The sequence below is a fragment of the Nelumbo nucifera genome, chromosome 1 (genome assembly GCF_055504915.1).
Source record: "Nelumbo nucifera cultivar China Antique chromosome 1, China Antique-T2T, whole genome shotgun sequence".
Taxonomy (NCBI): domain Eukaryota; kingdom Viridiplantae; phylum Streptophyta; class Magnoliopsida; order Proteales; family Nelumbonaceae; genus Nelumbo; species Nelumbo nucifera.
This window is the reverse complement of record NC_142649.1, coordinates 83,890,531-83,917,317: the sequence shown is the minus strand read 5'-3', so window position 1 is coordinate 83,917,317 and position 26,787 is coordinate 83,890,531. Positions and strand designations below refer to the sequence as shown.

At 38.3% G+C, this 26,787-nt stretch overlaps 2 protein-coding genes across 4 annotated transcripts; one reads left to right on the top strand and one right to left on the bottom strand.

Moving 5' to 3' along the window:
- Positions 1–9,547: 9,547 nt before the first annotated feature.
- On the top strand, positions 9,548–12,614 carry LOC104599446 (transcriptional regulator ATRX-like protein). Its single transcript, XM_010261993.3, has 3 exons — positions 9,548–9,833; positions 10,107–11,840; positions 12,067–12,614. The coding sequence occupies exons 1-3, from the start codon at positions 9,756–9,758 to the stop codon at positions 12,130–12,132; spliced, it is 1,878 nt and encodes a 625-aa protein (XP_010260295.1). The 5' UTR covers positions 9,548–9,755; the 3' UTR covers positions 12,133–12,614.
- A 2,423-nt stretch (positions 12,615–15,037) lies between these two features.
- On the bottom strand, positions 15,038–26,787 carry LOC104599445 (ribosomal protein L11 methyltransferase-like protein). Of its 3 annotated transcripts, none has more exons than XM_019198131.2 (7): positions 24,401–26,786; positions 23,245–23,328; positions 21,843–21,983; positions 20,374–20,439; positions 18,394–18,561; positions 16,017–16,346; positions 15,038–15,676 (listed from the first exon to the last, which is right to left on the bottom strand). In XM_019198131.2, exons 1-7 carry the CDS (start codon positions 24,686–24,688, stop codon positions 15,563–15,565), a joined length of 1,191 nt encoding a protein of 396 aa, XP_019053676.1. In that variant the 5' UTR covers positions 24,689–26,786; the 3' UTR covers positions 15,038–15,562. The 3 variants fall into 3 exon arrangements, with proteins under 3 accessions (XP_019053676.1, XP_010260292.1, XP_010260293.1); XM_010261990.3 differs by having other exon boundaries at positions 15,038–15,673; positions 24,401–26,784; XM_010261991.2 differs by lacking the exon at positions 21,843–21,983 and having other exon boundaries at positions 24,401–26,787.

Genomic DNA, 26,787 nt, shown 5'->3' with positions numbered 1-26,787 from the left:
CATGCACGCATTGTTGAACCGCTTGATATAGCCTCGGATGGACTCTCCCTCTCTCTACACTATGTTGAGGAGGCTTTCTTCAATTTGCGGGCACCGCTTGCTGGTGACGAAGTGGGACGTGAAGGCTTGCGCGAACTGCGCCCAACCTCTTATTGATCCGGGTGCCAGGTTCTAGTACCATGTGCGGGCTACTCCTCTGAAAGTGGTGGAGAAGGCCACACACATGCACAACTCACTGGCTCTCGCCAGGTGCATCTGTGACTAGAAAGGCATCTACGTGGTCATTTGGGTCAAACGACCCATCATACTTGTCAAGAGGGGGGAGGTTGAAGTCTTTAGGCATTGGGACTGCCAGGAGTTCGGAAGACAGGGGGATGGAACTGAAAGGAAGGAAGCCTTAGCTTCACTCAAGCTTACCTCTTCTCTGCCTCTGAGCTCAGGCAGGTTGTGGGTGGCAGATCGGCGAGCTCGGTGGCGGCGCCTCTGCTTTTTGGTGGGCTCAGCGTTCGTGCTGCTCACCTATGTGCTGTTAGGAATGGTGTGTGCAAGAAGTAGCTCAGGCCGCTGGTGATGGTTGCGGACAGAGGGATCTTGCTTGGAGCCTGCGACTAGGATCTCGAACCGGTTCTCTAGGAACGGCGTATCGGTCTTTGAGGGTTGAGGCGACGTGGACCTGGCGAGCTGAGGTCCTCCCGACCTGACTGCCCGCGGTGAGACCAGAGCGGCTGGTCTTTCTTGTCTGCCGCGGGAGGAGGCCTGGCTCTTAGGAGGGTTCTGGGGGGCCTCCCCTTAGCGAGAAAGGTGCTCCTCCTGGTGGCGAGACCTAGCCTGCGGTGAGACTGGGTGCCGAGGAGGGAGTTGCGGCTGTTAAAGCTGAGGTTGAGGCAGCTGAGGGAATTGCTGCTGATACTGGTACTGGGAGACATGGTGCAACACTTGCTGCTGATAAAGCTGGTGTTGCTGGAGCTGCTGCACTTGGGCTTGCATGGCCCGCATGCATTGCATCAGGTCGTCGAGCTAGCTCTGGTTGGTTGCCAGAGGAACGACAGACGGTTCAGCAAATGTCGTTTCTACAGAGGAAGGGAGGGGAACACCCACAGGCACCGTTGCTTGCGGCACGCTCAGGCTGGGGACTCCGTCCACCGAAAGAGGAATGGTGAACTGTCCTATGAAGACCGTGGGAACCTGGGGTTGTTCCCTGGAGTTACCCATCTCCATGCTTCGTCCAACGTTGCTTGAAGAAGCCATGAGTGTCGAGTTTTTCAGAGAGGGAAGAACTGCGAAGGTTTAGAGGAAGGCTTTTAGAAGCGGTTTCCCACAGACGACGCCAAAATGATGGTGCGCAATCCGGTCACTCCTTGCTGGACTTACGTGGCTCCTGGAAGGTACCTGAGATGGAGAAGAAGAAGAATCCTCAGGGGGCTTGCCCGGCGGGAACACTCTGATGCTTAAGTTAGAAATCTGTAGGAGAAGCAAGGAGAAGATGAAGGCTAAGAGTGCAGATAGCCCAAGAGTAGAAGATGATACCTCCATCCCTTGATATTAGCTCCTTATAACAGAAATCCGTTGTATCAGGTCCACCGGCCTCTGATAGGGCAGGTATAACCGCCACTGTCAATCTACCGCAGCCATTACTGGTTGGGCTGAGGTGGCACGCGCGGGGCCGTCACCGCAGGGTACGTGCCTGTCAGGTGTAAGGCACCCTCTAAAGGTAGCAGGCACGACGCTGTCTGACGAGGGATATGGCTGCTGTCCTCAGATTTGTCGAGTATGGTGGTCAGGCAGGAGATCTTCCTGCGATACGCCGAGCTACCCTTCCGCGAGTTACCCTGTGCCGGGCTATCTTGTAAGCGGCGAGCTACCTATGGCAGGCTAAGCCGAGCTGTCTGGCCCGAGGTGTCTTTACCTCGGGGTATCTATAGGTGAATCGGTGTGTTCCTGTCTGGGAGAAGCTTCTTGAGAAGTGTCCATGCGGCCCATTCTCGAACTACTTTGTACCGAGCTCGGAATATTTCAGGATTACCTTTAACAGAATTGGTCCTTGGGGTGACTTGTCTGCTTAGGAGCTTGGGCGAGCTAGTTCCCTTAGCTTGCGAGCTAAAGTTGCCTCGGAGTATCCCTTCAAAGGTAGCTCGGGGAACTCGGAGCTCGCGTTGTGGCGAGCTTCTCCTTTTGTGGGCTACGATGTAACGAGCTGCTTTATGGGCCCGTCACCCAGTTGCACTAGGCTACAATGCTGAGCTGTTGTTCGTGCTGAGTCAGTGTCCGCGTGTCACCATTCCATAGGTCGGGTCAAATCGTCCTCCATCAGATAGTTTACCTGAAGTGCTTCAAAATAGTTGAACAACATGGGATCAGCTTCAGCCCTCCCAAATGGGCCCTATATTTTTCCAAAATTATTGCTTTTAAGTATTTTTGGGAAAATCCAACTCGCAAAGCTGAAAATATCAAAATAGAAACATGAAAACCCATCAAGTGGGCCTTAAGGAAAACCCTCGAGAAGTCAAGAGAGAGAAAAGTGAAGTGGCACTCAAATGGAAACGAGGTAAATGAAAATGATTACCCCTGTTGAGCACTTGTCTGAAAAATCACTTATTTTTGGTCCGGACCACATCAATAAACACTTGTATCAGTTCAAATCTGCCCCCACAGAATGCGTCCCAAAAACTTCCCACAATACATCCTAATCGTATATTGGGAACATCTCCCAATGATAATTACGGGAGATGTTCTCAATGCACACTGAAATGTACGTATAGGGCACTTTTTGAAAGTATTGTGTGGGGGCAAATGTGAACTCCACTTATATGTATTTGGAAAATAATCCCAAATAAGTGCCTCCTCACAAAATAAGCCCACTTTAAACAAACTTTAAAATTGTAGCTTTTTCAAGACAAAAAAAAACGCTTATCGAATTTTTGGGCCATCTTAGTATTTATTAGGATAAGCACTTTTTTATTAGGATGAAAACGTTTGGAAGAAGCACTTTTTTACCAAATACTTATAAGTATTTATTAGGATAAGCACTTATTTATCCACTAAGCACTCACAAATATGGGCTCAGGGCTCGTGAGTAGTAACTCCAAAGGCCTAAGCTAATAAAAAAGTGTCGACTCTAAGCTAATATATAAAAAAAAAATTAGGGATAATTCCACTTTAGTACTCTGAACTTTGGGGGTAGTGTCAAGTTAGTACTTGAACTTTCAAACGTGTCATTGTAGTGCCTAAACTTTCAAAAAGTGTCAAGTTGGTCCCTGCTATTAATTGACTGTCAGTTATCTGTTGGAAATGTCAATACTACCCTTCAAAAGAAGACACCGTTCATTGCCTTCTACATTAAGACTGAACCGGTTGAGGTGTTTGAGATTCTAAACTAATGAAATCATTGTCTTCTACTTTTAGGTCTGAAACACATTCCTATCTAGTTATTTCTTTGCTTTCAGTTCTTGTTTCCCTCTATCATAGTTCATGTTTTTTCTCTCCTTTTCTTTGAAGATAACCAGTTCAATCTCAAGGTAGAAGACAATGAATAGAGTCTTCTTTTTGAGGGGTAGTTTTGACATTTCCAATAGATAACTGATGGTCGGTTAACGGCAGGGACTAACTTGACGCTATTTTTTGAAAGTTTAGGGACTGCAATGACACGTTTGAAAGTTTAGGTACTAACTTGACACTACCCCCAAAGTTCAGGTATTAAATTGAAATTTTCCCAAAAATTTAAAAAACACTAGGGAGTTCACATCTCTGCCCCACAACACATCCCCGCCGGGTATTAAGAGCATCTCCCAATGATGACATCACCGGTTTTGGTACTATCATCGGGAGATGTTCCCAATGCACGGTGGGGATGTGCTGTGGGGCGTTATGGGGTGGAGATGTGAAGTCATATTGAGGATAGGTGATTGGCGTTGTTTATCACAAGCATATCCAGGTTTATAGATTGCAATTGGAAATTGAAAAGAATCAATATGGAAGTTGAATAGGAATAAAACTCTTTCTAACAAAAGAATGGCTTTTTTTGTAGGCGAAAGAAGAGATCAATCTGCACGAGGACTACCTAATTAGTTGGTATCTTTATTGTATTTTTTTCTTTGGTTGTACACTTGAACCTATGGGTGTAAATATATCGAATTCAAATCGGATCAGGCAAATATCTAAATTCGAATCCGGTTAGAAAATTTGGCATTCAAAATTCGGTTTGATATCCGACTGATATTGAAAATTAATATTTGAATTCGAATTTGATTAAAGATTCGAATATTCAATTCGATTCAGATTTGACTAATTAATTATTTTAGGTAATTAATAAATATATAAAATAAATATTTTATTTATATAAAGTATATAAACATATAAGTTATTTATATAATTTAATTATTATATATATAAATTATATAAAACATTTAAATATTTTATATATTATATATAAGAATTAAATAATCCGTTAAATTTGGATATTTATCGAATCGAATCAGGTCATATCGAATTTGAATCCCATTAACTATTCGGTATGAATGGGATATCTAAATTCAACTGATTAGATATTCGAATTATCAGAATTCGTTTTGATTATGTCGAATATCGAATTTGAAATTGGATTTTCGAATACCATTGGCATCCCTACCTAAAACCCCCCTCCCCCCCAATAAGGATCGTTTGAACAAAGCAGCTAGGGGTGGCCACGAGTCGAGCTCTTCATGAGCTACTTGAGCTCGGCTTAGCTCGGTTCCAACCGAGCTTGAGCCTAATTTATAGGTTCATTTATTAATCGAGTGAGCTCGAGCCTAATAAAGCTCGGCTCGTGAGCTGGCTCAAATAGCTACATACATACATACATGCATACATTTAATAATAATAATAATAACAATAATAATAATAATAAATATAATTATATAAAATAATATATAATAAAAATATTATATATAATATTTTTATTTTTATATATAATAATAACTAATTATTATAATTCTTAATTTTTTTAAATATCAAATAAAAAATATTATATATATATTTTTTATTTTTATAAAACATTTTTCTCAAGTCGAACTCGAGCTTATGAGCTTTTGACTCGAGCTGAGCTCTAGCTCAAGGTTCTTGCTCAAATTGAGCTTGAGCATTGTATTACCTTGGAAAGCCAAGCTTAAATAGCTAGTTATTTGGCTTGGCTCAAATCGACCGTAAAGGCAGCACCACTCTAATAACCCCTCTCCCCAAAATTGGCAGTTGTAGGAATTGAATTCGCATCTACTATAACAATTAACAAACCAACGAACGTACCAATTGTGCCACCATTCAGTGATTTGGGCTTACTATAGGTCTCAACCCAAGCCCAATCTTAATTTTTGTGAAATTTGAGCTTTCAGGCCTAAACCTAATTTAAAATCCAATGTACAAAACCTCGGATCAGGCCCATCCAAATTTGGAACTCTAGCTCCCTAATGATGGGAAGGGAAGAGTAGGGGGTGAAATTTGGAATGTTTTGGGTTAGGTTGACATCAACCCAATCCCAACCTTAATTTTTGTGAAATTTGAGCTTTCAGGCCTAAACCTAATTTAAAATCCAAAGTACAAAACCTCGGATCAGGCCCATCCAAGTATGGAACTCTAGCTCCCTAATGATGGGAAGGGAAGAGTAGGGGTGCAATTTTGAATGTTTTGGGTTAGGTTGACATCAACCCAAGCCCAACTCGAGACAAGACTACCTCAATCCCAATACAACCCAACTGGAGCCCCAATGAGCCTAATTCTAACCCATCCCAACTTAACTAGCCCACATTAAAGTCAGGTTGAGTTGGGTGGCTTAAAAATATATGTATAATAAAAAGAACAAAACAAAACAAAAAATCCAAGGCCCCAAACAAGTGTTGATATAGTTTTTTAGGTTTTTTTCTATACCCCTGTCCCACTATCCATATCCCCAACCATGGTGACACTGGTCTTCTACAAGTAGCAAGAGAATTTATCAACTTAGCCGGCATCAGTTGGTTATTTCTTGGGGTTAAGTTAAATATTATGTTTTGCCAATTAATCTTTGTAGGTCTCATTAAAACTATCTTGTATGAACGTTGAACAATACTTAAGGATGTATATTAATAGGGACATAATAGTTTAGAATTCTCCCTTTTGCCATGTTTAAGTTGCCCAATTGTTTCACTTGCTTTCTGCTTTAAAACTTTGTTCTCATTTCTTAAAATTAGGATTAGCTTATTAGGGTTGGTTAGCATTCGAACTGGTGCAGAATATATATGGGGACCAAATTAGGTGCTTTAGGAGTATAATTATGTTATACCAACAAATTTTTAACATTCGATATATTCATAGATAGGCAGATATATATGTATATGTTTTTTTTTTTTGGTAGAGAATCTATGTATATGTTGGTGTGGGTAGATGTCCCCACTGAGATATGAAAAATTTTTTATATAACAATGAAAATTTTAAAATGCTCACAATTATCCTCACTCAAATAAATCACTAGGGGTCAATTTCTTTCTTTTTTTCTTTTTTTTTTCTTTTTGTAATGAGTAAGGGATCAAATAATGACAACTATGTCCCATGACCCACTGAAAATTTAAAATTGAAATAAGTTAGATAAACCAAATAGAGTTCTTTCCTTCTATCTCTATTCATTCTAGTATTCTCAAAGGACGAAATATACTTGGGAGTCCGGAGTTCTATCTCTTGGTGTATTACAAATTACAACTCCCAGGTTTGATACAAAATTGTCCTAACCGTTGCTATGTTATGAATAGTATTTTCTTCTATTTCTATTTGTCTTAAAATGTTAGGGAAAGAACATTTTAATCTGAATTTTTTATTTTAATTACTCAAATATTACAACTAAACTGATGTTATGATAATGCCTATCCCTACTACACACTACGCCTCAATGCTAACCCAAAACCAAATAAGGTTGGGCTTATATTTTTCAACCCTAAACCAACTCAATTCATGCTTTTTCTATTTATTTTTCTATTAAAGTGGATTTTGACTAACCCATCTACTACAAACACGGATAAAAGGAATGGATCCAGATCTGCTTTTGTTTTATTGGCTACGAAGATCTGGATCTGCTTATAACAAACAATGCATGAAGGATCTTTAGGGTTCATTTGATTTATGGGAATAGGAGTCTCGTACTCATTTCTGTTAGGATCGCATTCCCCACTTGAGGGAAACAGCCACCCCTTTTGGGAATGAATTCATTCTAGCTCAGTCCATTTCCAATTCTAATTCCTATTTCAACCAAACAAATAGATTATAAGAATAAATCATTTTATTTCCAATTCCAAGGGATCAAGGTTCTAAATATCGATAAGGTAGGGTGTATCAATCTGTATCGGTGCTTTTTTTATATTTTATACTTTTTTAACCACCGATTCAGAAGAATCAGTTTAAGTCTCGGCTATCCTCTAAATTATAACCTGACCCGATACACCCCTTGTAGGAACATATCAAAAAGGCCCCAATACAATATATATCAGCCAATACATAACAATATTTTGAACCTTGCAAGGGATCTTGATTTAAATCTCAGTTCTAAATGCAAATCATGGGGACGCTTGTAAACAAGGACTGTATCTGTATTCCCTACAAGGCTACAATGTCAATATAAAAAAAAAAAGCTCCGTATTCAAAGTCCGGTTACCATGATTTGATGATCCGACTCATTAACGGCCCTTACCATACTTGGACCAATAGGGCCCAAATATAAGTCCACTTGACTCGAGCCACTCAAATTCATCTTTTCTTGGATTTTCGATTCAACATTTTTCTTTTTTTTTTATTTTCCTTTTTATAATTTATAGGATAAATTAGAAAGACCCCCCGTACTATGGGGTCTGTGACAAAGACCTCCCTGACCATGAGACAAAGATCTCCTTTCATTGAAATTCGCCGTTGCAATATTTTTTAATCCCCATATTACCCTTGTAATAATTATTCGGAGAAAAACACTGTTAATCTTTCCCGGCCTCACGATACACGAACAGCAGCGGCAGTAGCTGTTGCAGCGGCCGCAGACTTCCGAAGTCCTCCCTCTCTCTCTCTCTCCCCCGATCTCTCTTCTTCTCCTTCCCCTTTCTCTCATCCCCTTTCTTCTTCCCAATTTCCTCTGTTTTCCGTTTCTTGCAGGTGAATGATCTGAGCCAGATGAGGAAGTGTATCCTCCTTGATATTGTAGGTTTTGAGCTAAACCACTCTTGAGCCTTCTATTTGGCCCTTTAGAGAAATCCAGAGGTGATGTCCAACCACGAGTTGTGCTGGTCTCAACTGTTGCATTATCCTCTCCACTCATGAACATTCTCTCGTGTTTCAAAATTTCTGCTTCAGAATGCAGTGGGAATAGTTTCTGCACAATGGGAGAGGATGAAGGAGACCTCTCTTCCAATGGATTACTGCTGTCTGAGGAGAAATATCTCCTAGAAGATCCCAATTTAGGTAGGCTGCCACCCTCAAGAGAGGAACTAAATAGTTGAAATGGTAAGCTTGGTCTAGATATGTGAACTTTGCAATCTGAAGTCTCTGTCGGAGATTGAGAGGTACTATTACTTCTCTCACCTCCAATTGAAGGGCACCCAGAAATTGGCTTCTTCTGTAAATGAAAACCACCAGCTTGGTCAAGGGAGTACAACTTACATTTATCATCATCACAACTTTTGCTATTTCTTTGAGAAAGAAGTGCAAATAGCATCAGGTGTAGCTGCTGCCAAAGTAGTCGATAGAACAACAAGCAAGTCCATGGTAGAGGGAACAGGTGTATTTCCATTTGTTTTATTCAAGTTGTCTGAAGAAGCTTCTTGTGAAACATTCAAGTCAAAACTACAAGGTACAGACAATCTTGAAGCAGAATTTTCAGAGAAGGGCAAAGCGTTAATCTTGTTAAGAATCTGAATAAGTCGTTCTCTATCTGGAGTTGACAGACCATTGGCACTTTTGTCCACATTGTTACTTGTGATTGCAATGATAATTGGATCAAGCAAAATCCTATGGGATGTCAAGAACTATTAACACCATGAGAAAGTTCATCTTACCTTGAAGCTGAGATAAAATAGTTAATAGATTAACAGCATCCAAATTCCCACTACCAGAATCTTCTAGGTTTCCAAGCACCAACAGCCGAGATAAAATAGTTGCTCTCTCTCTCCATCTGCAAGTAACATAAAACAGAGGAAATCAGGAAGAAGAAAAGGGAAGGGGAAGAAGAAAGATCAGGGGAGAGAGAAGGAAGACTTCGGAAGTCCATCATTGTTTGTGTATCGTGAGATCGAAAAAGATGAACAATATTTTTTTTCGAATAGTTATTACAAAGGTAATATGGGGATTAAAAAATATTGCAGGCAGATTTCAACCGAAGGCTAACAGAAAAGGGTTTTTGTCTCACAGTCATAATATAGGGGGGTTTTGTTACAAAACAATGTACAGGGTGTCTTTGTCACAGAACCCCATATTACAAGGGTCTTTGTAATTTACCCTAATTTATATTATACCCAACTATATATTTCTTCTTCTTCCCCCTCCTATATAAAAAATTAAAAACCCAGAAATGGTTCCCGGCAGCGAGAGAGCAAGCGCTCCTCTGAAGACCTGAGGCTTGCTGTAGCCTGTACCACCGAAACAGGGATTGGATAATTCTTCAATTTTACGTTCGATTCTTTCAATCTATCTGTTCCCTTTAACGCCTTCTCTTTGTCTTTTATTTTTTTTTCCTTTTTCTCTTCTCTTTATTTTGTTTGTTGCAGGTTGAACTAAAGCCAATGGCTGCCGGTAATTCCTCCTCCAGAAGAAAATCTTCGTCATCTCACAAGAAGAAGCACGTTAAGCCTTCCTCCGAGGTCTTCTATTGCTCTCTTTCTCTCTGTCTTCCATAATTTTGTTTTCTTTTAGGGTTTTTTCTGATTTAATTTTACGATTCTAGATTCGGGATTGGTTTTTTTCTTTCGTTATGTGCGTTGTCTACTTCTTACTTATTTATTTATTTATTTTTTTTCATTTGCCCGTATTTGGCTTCTGAAGTATGAATTGGGTCTGAGATTCTGATATGGGTTTATTTGTTATTTGATGTCCATCCTCGCTTTCGACATATCTCTCTTATATCAATTGTTTAGGTCCGAAAGAGGAGTAGGAGTAGAAAGAGAGATAAGGCTAAGAAGCTTCGTCGTCGTGATGTTTCGCTTTCTTCGTCGGATGACGATTCAAGGAGCGAGGATTTCCTGTCTGTTTATTCATCTGATTCGGAAGATGATTATAGAGGCAGGAGGGCTCGCTCTCGCACTCGAAGAGATGCGAAAGGGACAAGAAAGAGGGCCCGACGAAGCTCGTCAAGCCCTGAAGATGTCAGGGAATCACCCCATCGGAGGAAGAGAAAAGGGTCGATGCGAAATGGTAGATCTGAGGCAAAGAAGAAAACCTACCAAAGGAAACGTGTGAATGCACGCTCAAGGAGAGGTGCGAGTGTTAGTTCTATGAGTAGTGACTCGTTGAGTTGTTCAACCTGTCGGGGTGGAAGTAGTGGCAGTTGGGAGAGCGAATGTGATAGGCCAAGAGGCAGGTCTGAAGGAAGAGAGAAGGATAAGAGAAATTCGAGGAGGAGTGATGGAAGAAGCAAAAGCGGATATAGGTCCAGGAGTCGTTCTTCATGCAGTGGTTGCAGCAATCAATGTAGTTATGAAGATGACAGATGGATGGGTGAGAATTCTTCTAGGCGTCTTAAATCTGTTCTTAATGTTACAACACAATCAAAGGAAATGGAGGAAAAAGAGAGGAATTGGGATGAGAATAGGGTGGAGATTATTCAGGCTTATGATGACTGCCCTTCTTCCAGAAGCAATGACAGTTGTGATGGGGGCAGAAAGAAGGAGTCAGCTTACCACCCACATATTGTGCCTGAGAAGAAGAGGCGGATAGATGATGCAAACAGGGAAGACACTTATATTTCCAAAATTAGGAATACTGAAACTGGAGGGAGTAGTAAAGAGGATAGCAGGGCTCAAAATGATATTAGAGGTCCTACCTTACCCATGGTTGGGTCAACCAAGGATTTGACAGTGAATAAGAATGAGTTTTCTGCTGGCACTGATATCACCAAGGGTGATGATTTGGAGTCACTTTTAAGACTAAAGGCATTGGAAAATCTAAGAAAATTTCGTAGGGTGTTACACAATAACAAAAAAGCACCTCAGAAAGATGAAATTGCTATTGAAGGCAAACAGTCACCAATTACAAAGGCTGATTCCACCCAAAATGAGTCCCACAAGGCTGATTGTGGTAGACTACTAGGTGCAGGTAAAGTGGTAGCTAGCGTTAGCATACCACCAGTAGATAGAAAATCCATTAGTCCACAAAATGATGGACAAGTTTCTGATGACAGCTTCAAAGGACATAAATCCAACGCTAAACTGGATCCTGTTTGTCCAGCACCAAACAATTGTTCACCAGGTCAGACAGTTTTTGGTGGTAAAGTCACACAAATGAACAATATGATTGTCGGTGCCATTAATAACAAATCAGCTGCACCAGGTAATATAACATTTAGACAGGGAACTTCTGGTGGCAAATCCATCTTAAAGCCCACATCCACATCAGAGGAATCTCCCAGGGGGAAGTTGCCAGAGATAAAAGACAGTGCAGATAAAAGTGCTGCTGAGACCTCTAAAACTGTGCCTGAGAGTGGTAATATCCTTAAAGATGTTAACAAAGACTCTGCATTGTCTGCTCCTGGTACTTGCCTCAGTTCTACAACCGAAGAGCATGGCTTAAATGAAGCTCGGGATGAAGTTAAGGAGGGCTCCCAGTTTGAGAAAAAGACAATGTCCGTGATGCGTGGTGGTGAAATGGTGCAGGTAGGCTCTCTCTCCTTTCTCTCTCTCTCACACACGCACACACATACATACTGACAATATCTGTTTTTTTTTTTTAATCTGTAAATGTGGAATGACTGCATTGACTGTAGATACTACATCTACAGTTGTCAATGGGTTGGATCTGAGTTAGATGTATCTAGATCCAAGTTTTATCTAATCACTTAACTAATCATTGCATTTGTTGATTTATTTATGTCCTTGTTAGGTGAGCTACAAGGTTTACATTCCTAAGAAAATCCCAGCTTTGGCAAGGAGACAGCTTCAGCGATGAAGTTTGTGTAATATGTGTCCTTGAGAACATGTAGGATTTTGTATTTTCAGAATTCTACAGTCAAGGGTCATGACTCACCTTTTGCGGTTTTATTGTATTTGAAAGCACGTGCAGGATTGATTTGAAATGCATGGCATGTTAATCAGTGGAAAAGGAAGCTCAGTGATAAGGCATTTCTTTGGCCTTCTTTACAGGTCTGTTGTTTTTTGGTAAAAGGCCTTCTTTACATGCCTCGAAAGGTTAAAAGGTATGGTAAACCATAAAAACCAGTAGTATTTACCACTTGGGAATTTATTAGAGCGGTCTTTTCCATGGTTTTTTACTATAATGGAATAGATGTAAAAGATCATAGATTGTTGGACCCCATATTTCGTTTTTCTCTATTAAGTTGAGAGTTACAATTTGACGAGAGCTCTTGTTCAAAAACCCTGTACAACTTTGTAGAACTTTATTCGATTAATGAAATCATGTATGTTGGTTCATTTTTGGTGGTGAATTGTATGTTGGTTCATTGCAAATAGATAATAGATTTTCTGTTGTTTTATTGTTGGTAGAAAAGCTTGTTACCTATTATTCTTCTCTTTTCTTTTGGACCAAAATTCAAGGAATCCTAGCTTGTATGATGTTATCATTGAGCAACCTCCCGGAGAAAGACAATTGACTTTATATTTCGGTCATCTGTATTTCATTATTACTTTGGTTTCTTATGGACGCCCTTTTAAAAAACTTGTTAGAATGCATTATGGTTTGTGTAGAAATAGATGTGGTTACAATCAATGTTTAAACTGAGGTGCTAGGGTAGGACATGAAGCATAAAAGTTTTGTGGGATATCTTATTATTTCAACAAGAAAGCATGAACTAACATGAATTTAACTACCGATGTAATTTTCTTTTCCTGTAATGTTGTAAACTAATCATCGTTGTAAACTAATCATGAACTAACATGAATAAGGGAGAAAACAGAAGTTTGGGAGGAAAGCTCTTGAGGAATTTTGTGCCATAAGCTGTCCTCTAGGCTGAGCTTGGTGCTAACGTTGGGCCATCCACAGGAAAAGAAAATTCTCTAGGAATGTCCTTTAGTGTTCTGGGTAGCTTTGTCTTTTGAAGTTGATCAAAGTGAAAGCCCACCCTATATATTTTCTAATGGTGTTATATTTTTTTTTTTCCTTTTATCTTTCCTATTTAGTAAAGGGAAGAGGAGACAGGGTCTGGCTATGATTAGTTTCCGAAAGAAAATAGAATTTTGAATCCCTATTTGAACATGACAGGAGACGTTATGTATTCAGGTAAGATTTCTGTCGATATATAAAATTGGTTCCAATTGGACCAACCCATCTGTTATAAAATTCCTTCTTTTCTGTTATTTTGTTTTTTGTAGTGAAAGCCATCTGTTATAGAACTCAGATCCACCTTGATTTCTCAACAAAAAAAGTAGTTGTTTTTGGGAATTTCTAGTGGCTAGAATTTTCTTAGCCAGTGTTCATTTATTTAGGGGTGTGGCTCATTTAAGAACAAGCTGCAGTTAGTTCTGGAACACAAACGCGTCTGTTTGGCATCGTTGCCGTTGCTTCAAAAAACGGTGACACATCAGCGCCATGTCGGAAAAAAGGGTGCTCCAAGCATGGTTTTTAAAAACGAACCGGTTAGGGGTCTGGTTGTTGGTTTGAACGGTCTGACCGTTTGACTCAAATGGCTGGCTCATCTGATAAAAAATAAAAAAAAATTAAAAAATTGGAAAACGGTCAAAACCCTTTGAATGGTTAATTGGCTGGTTCAGCGGTTTGCTGATCAAAATCAACGGTTTGGGGGAAAAAAGCGGTTTTGGAGAAAAACAAAACTGGTCAATCGGTCAGGTGACCGGTTTCCGGTTTTTCTGGTCCGATCGTCTAGTCTGGTTTGGTTTTGAAAACAGTGGCTCCAAGCCATGCCTTAAAAATTGAGAAGACATTAGTTTGGAGCAATGCTGAATTTGGTGAGCTATAGCTCGTTGCTGCCAATAGGGACATGATGTGGCATTGGATAATAGGTATCAGTGCTGAAAACATTTCCTGGAGCATTAGTACCAAACAGAAAACGTTATTGTTGCAGCGTTTACTCTCGGAAACGTCCTACCTAGCAGCAACGTTTTCAAGCAAAAAAAAAGACTTTTTTTCAGAAAACGATACTGCCAAGGTCCAACCCACACATCAGCAGAACCGTTGCATCTGTAGCATCGATGCCAAACATATACAAAATCTCGTGCATAGCTCAATTTGGCACACAAAATCTCGTGCCAGCCTAGTCCCACCGATCTCTGATTATAAAATGTAACACACCCCTCTATCTTTATCTCTGATTCATTGCTTCTCACTTCTATTTGTACTACTTTTTATTGACCTTTGTAAGCTTTTGTAATTTGATCTATTTTTTATTAAATGTACTGGAGTTATAATTTTTATATATTAGATTTATTTATATATATATATATATATATATATATGTTAGATGTACTTAAATAATTTTTTATTACATTTATTTATATTATTTTGAATTATGTTTAATTATTTTGTGATGCTTTATTTATATAAATTAATTTTAAAATTTCTTTTCAGATTAATCGTAAAATGTAACTCATGCATAGCATATTGAAAATATATGTATTGATGCCTGAGCAATGGTATTGGTGATATTGTCCTTTTCTTCAATATCATGGACAATATCATCAATTAGGAACTCGTGGACATGAAGAAAAGTGTGAAAATCCCATGCTTTAAGCGGTCATCCTTGTTCATAATTGAAGAAAATTGATGATATTGTCCATGCTTAATTCTACGTTCGAAAATACTAAGAATTCCAAGCATTTGCATGATTGCAATATTGATTGCATCGTGATTTGTGAGACAAATGATCATTGGCGTGAACAGGGGAACGACAGAACCAATGCACAATTTCATATATAAACTACATTATTTCAAATTTATACAAATTATTCATACCTAGGAGAAAAAAAGTACATCTTCAGGAAGCAGATTCAGTGAACGCAAACACATTTCCAATGGATCCTTAGAAAGAATTACAATGAAATACAGCAGCTAATTTAAAAGTACGATAACAGATATATTGGAAAAGGAGTTTGTGAAAATTCCATGCTTTAAATTGTTCATTGGGATCTTGGCATGCATGGATAGGAAAGAGGATGACCGGATGAGCTTGACACAGAAGAACTGCTGAACACGCCATAAGCAGTTCTCGCCTATACATTGCAAAACATTAGTGAGAATGTTGGAAAGCTGCAGCTGTGCCAACCGCCAAGTCAATCGACATGGTCTAGGAATGTACTGAAACTGAACCTCATATGGTGGGAATTAGTGCTGTCAATCAGTAAAACCAAACCATTCTTCCACAGTTCCAACTTCCACGTCGTGTTCAAATAAAGCCTAGATGAAATCTTCAGCTGTATTTGGTAATCCTTTTTCTTCCGCTGAGGCAGGCCCAGCCATCCATCTCCGACACTGACATACCTTCCAAGAACTGCATATATCGTCCTTCAATTTGTGGAAGCTGCTTTTAAAAAAAATAATAAAATGACATCAGGAACTGCATATATCCAACGTTTGTTGGATGTGTACCACATGAAATCAGTGGGGAATGGCTCCTTGAGCACCTAGCCTCCTATTAAAGGAACGGGATCTTCTCCTCACACTTGGGCGCCTCACATGCACATCCACCGTGCATTGGGAACATCTCCCGTGAAAAATAACTTACAAGTACGGGAGATGATCCCAATGCATGGTAGGATGTGCGTGTGAGGAGTAGATCCGGTCTCCCTATTAAAGCATTTACCCGGATTTGTTTATTAACGTTTTTTGATCAAATACAAATGGGAATTCTGCATGGTGGATACCTGCTCAGATAAGATTCCAGATACACCGACCACTGCTCCAGGCTTGGCATAAGAAACAATATGATCTGCCATTTCCATTAGAGGATTTAAAAGTATATTTGCCATGACAATATCAAACTTTTCTTTTTCAGCAACGAGTCGTATGCCATGTGAGCTCTGTCCTTTCACATTTCCATCCGTAGTTCCAACTGCAGAAAGAGGATTGCCCATGCTATCGACCAGACATAATTGCATTTCCTGAGGTCCTACGTTGTTCAGAGCAGCATTCTGAAGTGCAGATCTTATCGCCTGGGGATCTACATCAACTCCGACTGATAAGGCAGCACCTAACTGCATTTTGACATTCATCTGGTGAAAATGACTGTTTCAAGCTGCTTCAGATTATTCGGGGGGGCAACACAAGTAGGAGAAATGTACAAAGGGATTGAGCCCAAAAGCTATGGCAAAGTTTTCTGGATGGGTGAACAGGGCCGCACAGTTTGATGTAATGAGAAATTCAAGCCCAATGGCAATAAGTAGCTGGAAGCTGGTCTAGAAGTACTTCAATCACCCCGAGTTTTAGACTTGAGGGAAAACCAACAGAGAAACCACCTGAATGGTGCTAATCTAGGAAATCCAAAAGTTTGAACTCTGAAAAGCACATTTTTATTCAAAATTGTAACCCTATTCTATAACAGCAAATGCACTGGACTTCAAGGCTGCATTTTGGTTGGATGTAGGATATTGTGAAGATGGTTATATTGGGAAAAGACTAATTTGTTAGTTTTTTATTGTTAGTATATATGAGAGGAAGCAAGATTTTATCAAGATGTAGAGTGAAAAACAATGCAAAATGACTTTGTACAGATCTAGAAGGCAAATCATTTTGCTTGGAGTCTTCAACGAGATAGTTTGTTTAACTTTTGAGAGTCTTATAGATAACAGTTTCTTCAAAGCACTAACATCTATGCAAGCTTTAATTTCATACAACACTCTCATCCACCTAACCCTACAATCTAGCTGTTTACTCTTTTTTTTTTCCTTTCTGTTTGCTTGCTATCATAATTCTCAAATTGATTCTTATAAAGAAAATCACCCAAAAACTAAAACAACATAAACTAGCTTCCAAAAGCAATTCCTACCAATAAATTCCAACCTACTTCAATTTCTTCATCATCAACATAACTGAGAATTTGCTCAAATGACATTCAAAACTATGATACTGGACTTATTAATGATGCCAAAATTCAAGCTAAATGATCAAAATTTGATCAGATGAGAAGATATGTGCCAAATATATGATGGTTCAACATCTTTAAAATTTCCTTCTTTCTCTGCATCTTTCTTGCATAGAATTTTTACTTTCTAGAGAATTTTCCCACACATTCATGCATTATCACATCTTGCCATGTAATATAGGCTCTAATATTAGAACCTCTAGGGGGAAGAATGGGTCCAAATTCATGGTGGAGAAATACTTAAGTCCAATGGCTAGTAATGTTCCATGTTTTCATCAGGAGGTGGGAAATAGTTGTGAATTAGTGGGTTGAAATTTTTTTTCATGTGGTAATAAAGCATATCACAGGCAAGCTTCCTATGCAAGTTTTATTAGGATATAGTACAACCATAGTTGTCAAGACAATAAATTGAAACAACTAGAAACATTAACAAAGAAGAATCAAACATCACGTAACCTATGAAATAACTAGGAGATGAGGCCCTATTTTGTTAATGCAGGAGATACAGATAACGTGCATGTGTCTGTTAGTATTAAATAAAAGAATGAAAAGAAAAAAACAATTTAAAGATGTTATTTGAATATAACAGAGTGATATAAAGGATAGAGAGTGTATATGAGTATGATAATTACAAAAAAAATAAATAAAGGAATATATGAAGGGTTGGAGAGCCAAAGAACCTGTTTTGGTTGCAGCTAAAAGGATAAAGAGGAGTTATGTAGGATTTAAAAGAAAGAACAAATGAAGAGGCAAAGCCCTTGATTTTCCACAGAGGAGAAGAGATGTGGCTTGTTTAGTTCATTGGAATTGAGAAAGAAGTAGAAGCCTCTTGTGAAAATTTCATGAAGGTTACTAGTTGAAGCTTTACTGAGTGAACATATTGCTTTCCCATTGTCATTGTGGTTTGCCCTAAATATATGTCAATCTTTTCTTGTTTTTTTTTTCTAAAAATAATTATCTTCTGAAAGCATCTTTTTTTTAATAAATTCTGAAAACATCTTTTTCATAGTCACACTTTTGGGATCCCCTTTAGGCTGGTATTAGCTTTCTATAAAGACAATGCTGATTAAACTAAATAGATTGAACAATGCTAAATTTCTTGGATAAGCTTTCTTAAGTTCTAATTCAATTGTTTAAAACAGAAATCTAAAAAGTGTTACCTTTAGTGCTGCAATTCCAAGAATTCCAGAACCAGTTCCATAGTCCAAAAAAAATTCTCCTCCTTTTATCAAGCTATACAACAGCACCAAACACAATTTAGTTGTAGGGTGGTCCCCAGTTCCAAATGCCAATCCTGGATTAAGAATAATATTTGTTGCTTGAGCATCCTGTAGCAGAATATACAAACACAATTATGTATAATTCAAATGACAATAATAGACAATATAGACAGTGAAGTTCAAATTTACTTCAGTGTGCAGAATATAATTTGGGTGGACATGGTCCACATGGATAGGAAGATGCAAATCCAACCAAAATCAAAGCACCATATATGATCAACATTGGGAAGGTAAGTTATATCTCAGAAATGAAGTATATGATCAACATTAGGAAGATGCAAATCCAGCCAAAAGTAAAGCACCCTATATGATCAACATTAACAAGGTAAGTGATATCTCAGAAACAAAGTAGATAATCAGATAGGTACAACTGGGTCTTTCACTTTTTCCTGAACAAGTTTTGGATCTTCTGCAACAGTGGCATTGCAAAGGCCTAGGAAGCAGGGGTAAGATCTATTGGAGCACAGTGATCCATGCAATGATGTGGGGTGTTTGGGGAAGAAAGGAACATCAGAACTTCTGAAAACAAAACCAGGAATACCGAAAACCTGATCTCTCACATTACTTTCTTATGCAACATTTGGGTTATTAATTCTGAAGTTTTCAAAGGTATTTCCCTAAATGACCTACAGAGTAATTTAGCATAAATCCTCTACTCCTCTCCAGGAAATGTTTTTACTCAAACAATCCGTTCTAGTGAGGAGGATCTGATAACTCTAAGTTTTGACAGTAGTGCCAAAGGATCTACAGTCCAAGAAGGAATTAGAGGAGTAATCCATGGGACAGGGGGGAACATCTTTTGGGCTTTCAATGGACCGATTGGGAGAGCTGGTGCTACCAAGGCAGAGATCTTAGTTGCTCTTACAGGTCTTTGTTGTGTTAAAATGTTAGGCCTTTCCTCTCTATCCATCGAAGGTGACTAGGGGATGATGGTTCGGTTAACCAAACCGTGGGGCTTTTTTTGGAACCGAACCGGTACTACCGTTTTTTTGGAAAACCGGTAACCGGAACCGAACCAAAGCCAGTCGGTTAACCAGTTGACCAGTTCGGTTAACCATCGGTTCGGTTCATTGGTTTTTTGGTTTTTTAATTTTTACAATATATATTATAAAAATATATATAAATATATAATAAAAATTATAAATATATAAAATATTATATTATAAATATATATTTCTATGTATAATGCATATTTATTAATTTATAATATATAAAATATATAGAAATATATGTATACTGGTTGGTTCGGTTAACTGCCAGTTTTCTATATTGGTTAACTGAAACCGAACCAGTACCTTTGGTTTTTTAAAAACACCGAAACAACCGGTTCAGTTAACCGTTTTTCGGTTCAGTTTCGGTCAGTTTTTTCAGTTGGTTCGGTTTTTCGGTTTTTTTTTTTGCTCACCCGTAAAGGTGACTCTGCTAAGACAATGAATTAGCTAAGGCAGAAGAGCGGAGGACCTTGGAGGCTTGCTCATCTGCTGACCAAAGCTAGAGATATTTTGGCCTCTCTGAGTGTGAAGTTAGTTTGGATTCCTAGGGAACTAAACACTGTAGCTGATACTTCTTTGCCTTTGTAGTTCTATTTGTGCCTTCTAAGGCTCTTGTACTCTGTTAACTTTTAATAAATCTCAGTTAATCTTTCTCAAAAAATCAGATACAGGTAATCTGATTATCTACGCAGTAAAGCTTCTGAAAGTAAATTGAATATAACCAGATTGATCACAAAAATTTTTTCAGAAACTCTAGAAGCAATTGAGAAAGAAATCAACTTCCAAAATTGATAATTCTCAAGTATAATCAACAACCACAGCAAGAGAACCTCAAAAACGTATAAGAGAGTTAAGTAGTTAACCATACTGGGGGAGTTCTCCATTCTGGCACTATCCAAAGATCCTCAGATATTTTCACAGGATGAAATGATTCCTGTAACATATGAAGAAAAAGTTAGAGTTGAAATATTTGAGGTTAAATATAGCATAGATGCAAGTATGACACTTGTTAGGATCTAATGGAGAATTTTATAGAAGATAAAACATAATAGATACTGGTAAAAAATAAAGAAATATACCATACAATAGGAAAATAAAATAAATCTTTCATTTCAGAGAGCGAACTGTTTCTAATATTGATTAAAATAAAAGATAATGAAAAAAAAAAACAGGAAAAGAAAGAAAAAACATACATTAACAACCAAACAAAAAGTCAAACGATACAAACCAAAAAAGACAAAAAAAAAAAAAAAAAAAAAAAACTATAGAGATGATTGGACTCTGGAAACAGTTTAATCACAAGATGTATTATGGGCCTATAAGAATGAGTTAAAAAATTTAAATTGCTAATGAGAAGCATGGAGGCAAAGCTTCAATTGGTACAAAGGGCAGAAAATAGTTTTGCAGATAACCTAGCAAAGCAAGAGGTGGAAGGGATCAAATGTTTTGGGCAAAGTTGTAAGAACATAATGGGGAAGATTAGAAGTTTTATCTCCATCCAAATGATTGTATACCTGTACACTTTAATGGTTCATTATTAATTGACAGTTACTGATAAAAAAAAATTGACTCCATGAACCCACAGTGCAACCTTACCATCTCTGGTAAAGTTCAAAATGAAACAAATAGTGCATCTTTTCATGATACAAGAAATTAGTGAGGATGGTCAATAAAATTCTCCCAGTAAAAAGATTGTAACTTAAGAAATGAAAAAAGAAAATTAATAACATAGAATCCAAATCCTTTACCAATGCTAGCAGATAACTGGAAGGGAATTAGTTTTTATCGAGGTTGTCAGACTCGGACTGGATACAACCATTTGGGTCACTGGGTCACAGGTTGAATGGTTTGGCCATTAATCTTGTTTAAATAAAAAAGAAAAAAATGGAAAATAAAAACTAGCAAACACTTCCAGATTATCTTTCAAAGCTATTTTATACCAAAACAAGTCAAACAATAAATATTATGGGTTATAAGAGGTATTTGCACATTTATACCAAAACAAGTCAACATCCGGTGCACTAAATTTCTAAATCTTGTTTCACCATACACTAGAGTAGAGCTGTGTTTTCTGAAGTATAAGTTGAATATCAGTCTATCAGGACAAGGAAGCATCAATAATTCCATATCTGAAGATCAATATGAATCACTAAAGGATGTTGATAAGCCTGGCATGTGTAACTAAGAAAATAATAAAAGAAAGGAAGACATTCAAATTAAATGAACTGTATAGTGTATACATAGTCATTAAGAAATTAAAATAAAGAGAGATGAAACAATCAATAGATATTAACAGATAAAGAACATATTGCAAGACATACTGAGGTATGTATTAACCTGTGTTTTCTTTATCCAGTCACAGTGCTCACCCATTGTGACTACATAACTAGGCATATCTTTCAACCCAATTGAGCCAGCAGCATTTGAAATACATGCACCCACATCTTGGCATTCTGTAAATATGGAATTTATGCTGATCTGCAGGAACATCATTTACAAATCAAACAGAATCAGGTACAATGCTTTTGAGTGAGGAATTCTGGGGAAGGAGAGATCACAGCAGACAATTCAGCTTCTCTGAAGTGGTAACATCCTTTCTTCTTTCCTTTCCTTTTCTTTCTTGTGGGTTCAGTCTCATCATTAACCCAATAAAAGCTTCATTGAAATTCCACTTCTAGTTATTTGTTATCTGAGTGGTGTGTACCACATGCATACATTTAACCCAAGTCAAGGGAGTGTTGTTGTTCCTGGACTCCATTTCATCAATCTTTGGATTGTAATTCCTCCTGCCAATTTATTCTGGAGCTTTTCACTTTTAAATTTCTTCTTCCAGTCAGTTTTCTTCTCCAAAGAGACCCTTGTAATCCTCCCTTCTCTTTGTGGGAAACAATGTGAGAGAGGAGGGAAGAGTGAGCCAGTAGCCCATGGACCAGATAATCCAAAATGGCCTTCTGTGGGCCCTGGTCCACGCCAGGATGGGCTTGGACAGAAGATCTAGCAGCAGGCCCATAATTTTATAGGCAAGGCCTTCTGGGGTAGGCTAGCAATGATCACTCCTAGTCAGAATTCAGGGCTATCCCCAATATATGCTAGTGTGATATACAGAGCAGCCCAGTGAACGAGGCTCATACCAATGTGGGGTCTGTGGAGGGACAGATATATGTAGCTTTATCCCTGGAGATACACAGAGAGGCTGTTTCCAAGATTTGAACCCTGGTCACCCAGGTCACAATGGAGCAACCTAACAGTTGCGCTTAAGACCACCCTCTAGTGTGATATCCTTTCCTTAATGGGTAAATCTAGATAATGCCAATTACAAGTTAACCCTGTTTAAGTTGTTAATTCTAACAGTCAAACTAACTCATGTTAGAAGCCATCAACTTCAAGGTAAAGATGCGCACATGCACATATTATTATCCAATCTATTGAAATTCCTAGTTCCGTAGCATGAGTAGGTCACTTATAATATAAAGAACAGGAGTAGGTCATCTGGATGATTTCCAGCATATGCATAGGGATGCTTGACATGTTGTACAGAACTCATTCTTTTGTATGACCTAATAAAGCTTTAACAGTTACCGATATCAAAAAAGATTATGGGTATAATTAAAAAGAACAAAATCAATAAAGGGAAATGATAAATATCTATCAAAAAAATAAAGGGAAATGATAAATGTAGGTTACTCTTTTCATAAAGAAGGGTGCTGAAAAGAAATGATATATTATCTAATGGGCATACCTCATCAGTACTATCACAATCATCTGGTTCGTCCATGCTAGCAGAGCTAGCACCAAAGCATAGGAGAGCATCTGAAAGCATATCCTGGCCAATGGAGAGTTTGTTAGACAGTTCAGAATTGCGTATTATTAAGGAGCTGAGATGAATAAATAGTCTTTAAATGATAACAACATGAATATTCAGTGAGGGAGTAAGTTTGGTGACTGAATTGAGGCATGTCAAGAACCATGGTAAAGAAGATTGCAAGAAATAACCAGTTCAAAGAGGACAATAAGCCCATGTAAAACTTATAACTATTGAACAAACAAAAACAATTACAAATATGTTGTTGTATCTTATTAGTTACTGTTGCAATAGTTTTTAATTTCTTGCATTTTTTTTCTGTAGCGCACTTCAGCTCTATCTTATTAGTTACTGTTGCAATATTTTTAGTCCAATTTTTTCATATTATGGCCTTCTTGCTAGTATAACATAACGATACAACACATGAAGTATACAAGCATGAGTAAATTAAATGAGTTCTCCTGTGTGACAGTGTGGCTGCCTGAGGAATAGACGAACATCAGTTTACGCTAACATATTTCCATTTGTTTCTTTTAAAATTTAAATACTTTGGACTCCAACAAACATCCATGTCACGTTTCAGCTAACAAAAAGAATCATAAGCACAAATAGAGTACAGTTCTTACGATTTGGGTAAGAAATTAAAGGAACCCTCGAGGTAGTCGACTCCGTCCAGGAAAGAGAAAAATCAAAAGAAAAACAAGGCACCCTCCACCTCCAGGATATGGGAAGGACCACAAAACACCATATCAAACAAAGATTTAGTCGTAGAATGCACTTGATGAGTTCTCGTGCAAACTTCATAGTTAAATGCTTCATAGAGGTCAACCGATTAAGCATTTAGTTTTGAAATGCAACTTGGTTTCAGACTCAATTCCATAACCACATGGTGGAAGAAAGGAAGCTGTTTGCAACCACCTTCCTTTAATCGAACTCGAATAACAGACAGCATAGTTATACAACATCACAAGTTATCAATCTTTAGGCAGTGAATTAATAACGAGACTTTCCAACAAACATGAGGAAGAAAAAGAAGAAGAAAAAGAAAGCAAATATGTGCATTCTCGGAAACCTGAAGAAGAGAGAAGCTCACCGCAACATCTTTTCGACAACGAATGCGAACAGACAGGTAACTTGAAGCCGATGCTTCATTGGTCGAAGCTTCAGAAGAGGTCGAAAAGCTGGCAAGCAAGGGACTAAGGCACCGCCACTCTTTGGCTTGGCCGCTTATCCGGGGAGCCGGTAAGAAATGACCGAGTGTAGAGAGAGAAGGAAGGAGAGCACTCGTAGGGCGAACTAACTGGAGAGATGGAATGTAGAAGGTGGTAGAGCAAGTGTAAACGCGTCTGAACAACAAATTTCGCAGGGAAGCCATCAACATTCTTGCTTGCACTGTCGCCAGTCCAGGTCTCCCGGTGAATCGGTGGTGACTGAAATTCCGACCCACTCTGAAAGCTCTGAGGATGTATCTAAAATCTAAAGCACCGATACGATTTTCAGTTGGAGTGGCGAACTATGACCTAGGCCCAGGCCCATCGCTTGGTTGGGTAATTTGGTCCGGATTCCAGAGTCAATGGACCTGGACTGGATTTTCGACATACTTGTGCTTTTCACTTTGGTACGGACTACGAAACCTTTATCTCCACCATCGAATCCCTCCTTTCTCTAATAACCAGCGTTAAGGCGTTGTTTGGTTTGAGGAAGTAATTTTTGAAATTATAACTTTACCTCAACTTTCTGCAAGTAGTTTTGTGGATTTTTCTTTTTATTAGGCTCAAAATAGTATCTGTTAATTTGAATATGAATCCATCTCTATTAAATCTAATATAATTCAATTTAAATACATATACAGTTAAGTAATAAAAAAAAATTAAGTGTTAATAATTTAACAACAAAAACGACATTCACAAAATTGAATGGTGAAACAAGATTCATCTAGCGTCTGTTTCGCATCGATGTCGTTGCTTCAGAAAACAGCGATACATAATCGTTACATCGGAAAAAATGGTGTTTAAGGAAACGTCTATCTGTTTGGAATCGTTTTTCCATAAGAAACTGTATTACAAGCCACGCCTTGGAAATCGAGAAATGATGACTTAGAGCAATGCCGAACTTGGTGTCTGTTTGGCATCGATGTTGTTGCTCCAGAAAACGGTGACACATCAGCGCCACATCGAAAAAAATGGTGCTTCAGGAAACACATGTTGTTTGGAACCGTTTTTCTATAAAAAATGGTGCTCTAAGCCATGCCTTGGAAATTGAGAAGGCATAGTTAGAGTAACGCCGAATTTAGTGTTTCCTGGAACTGCAGCTCGTTACTTCCAACAGGGACATGAGGTGGCAATGACAAGGACATGAGATGGCACTGGATAATAGGTATCAGTGCTGAAGCTGAAAACATTTCCTGGAGCATTGGTACCAAATAGAAAACATTGTTGTTGCTCCAGGAAACGTACTACCTGGCAATAACGTTTCCAAACAAAAACAAGAAACCGTTTTCTCATAAAACAGTGCTTCCAACCCACACATCAGTAGCACCATTTTCTGGATCTGCAGCATCGATGCCAAACATATATACTTGGTGTTTCCTGGAGCTACTGCAACTCATTGCTACCAATAGGGACATGAGGTGATAGTGATAGGGACATGACGCGGCATTGGATAATAGGTAACAGTGTTGAAAACGTTTCCTGGAGCATTGGTACCAAACAGAAAAAGTTGTTGTTGCTCCAAAAAACGTTAGTTTCCAAACAAAAAAAAAACACCGTTTTCTGAGAAAATAGTGCTTCCAACCCACATATCAGCAGCAAAAAACAGTGTTGTATCTGCAGACTGAGTTAGAAGCACCATTTTCTCATAAAACAGTGCCTTTTTTTTGTTTGGAATCGTTGCTGCCAGGTAGGACATTTCCTAGAGCAACTTCTTTTTCTGTTTGGTACCAATGTTCCAGGAGACGTTTTCTACACTTCTACCCATTATCTAGTGCCACATCACTGTCCTATTGGTAGCAACGAGCTGCAACTCCAGAAAACACCAAATTTAATATTGCTCCAAGCCATGCCTTTCCAATTTCTAAGTCATGACTTAGAACACCATTTTCTATGGAAAAACAATTCCAAACAGACTATTTCTTGGAGCACCATTTTTTTCTATATGATACCATTTTCTGGAGCAACGGCAACGGTTCCAAACAGACGCCTAGTCAATCCCATGTAGTTGGGATTAGACATAACGATGATGCTTATTATAGATACTTACACTCTATGATTCTATCCATTAGTAAAGTCAATTCTAATGTTGTGTTTGTATTAAAGAATCGTTGGTTCGAGTTTCATTAAATGCATTTTCAATATACATTGTTCATGATATACAATTCTCGGAGTAATTTTTACTAACATTGCAAACTCAATCTCATAATTGCTCATTACTATTGGTTGTTTCGTAAAAAATTATATATTTATACTAGGAAGGTTTTTAAAA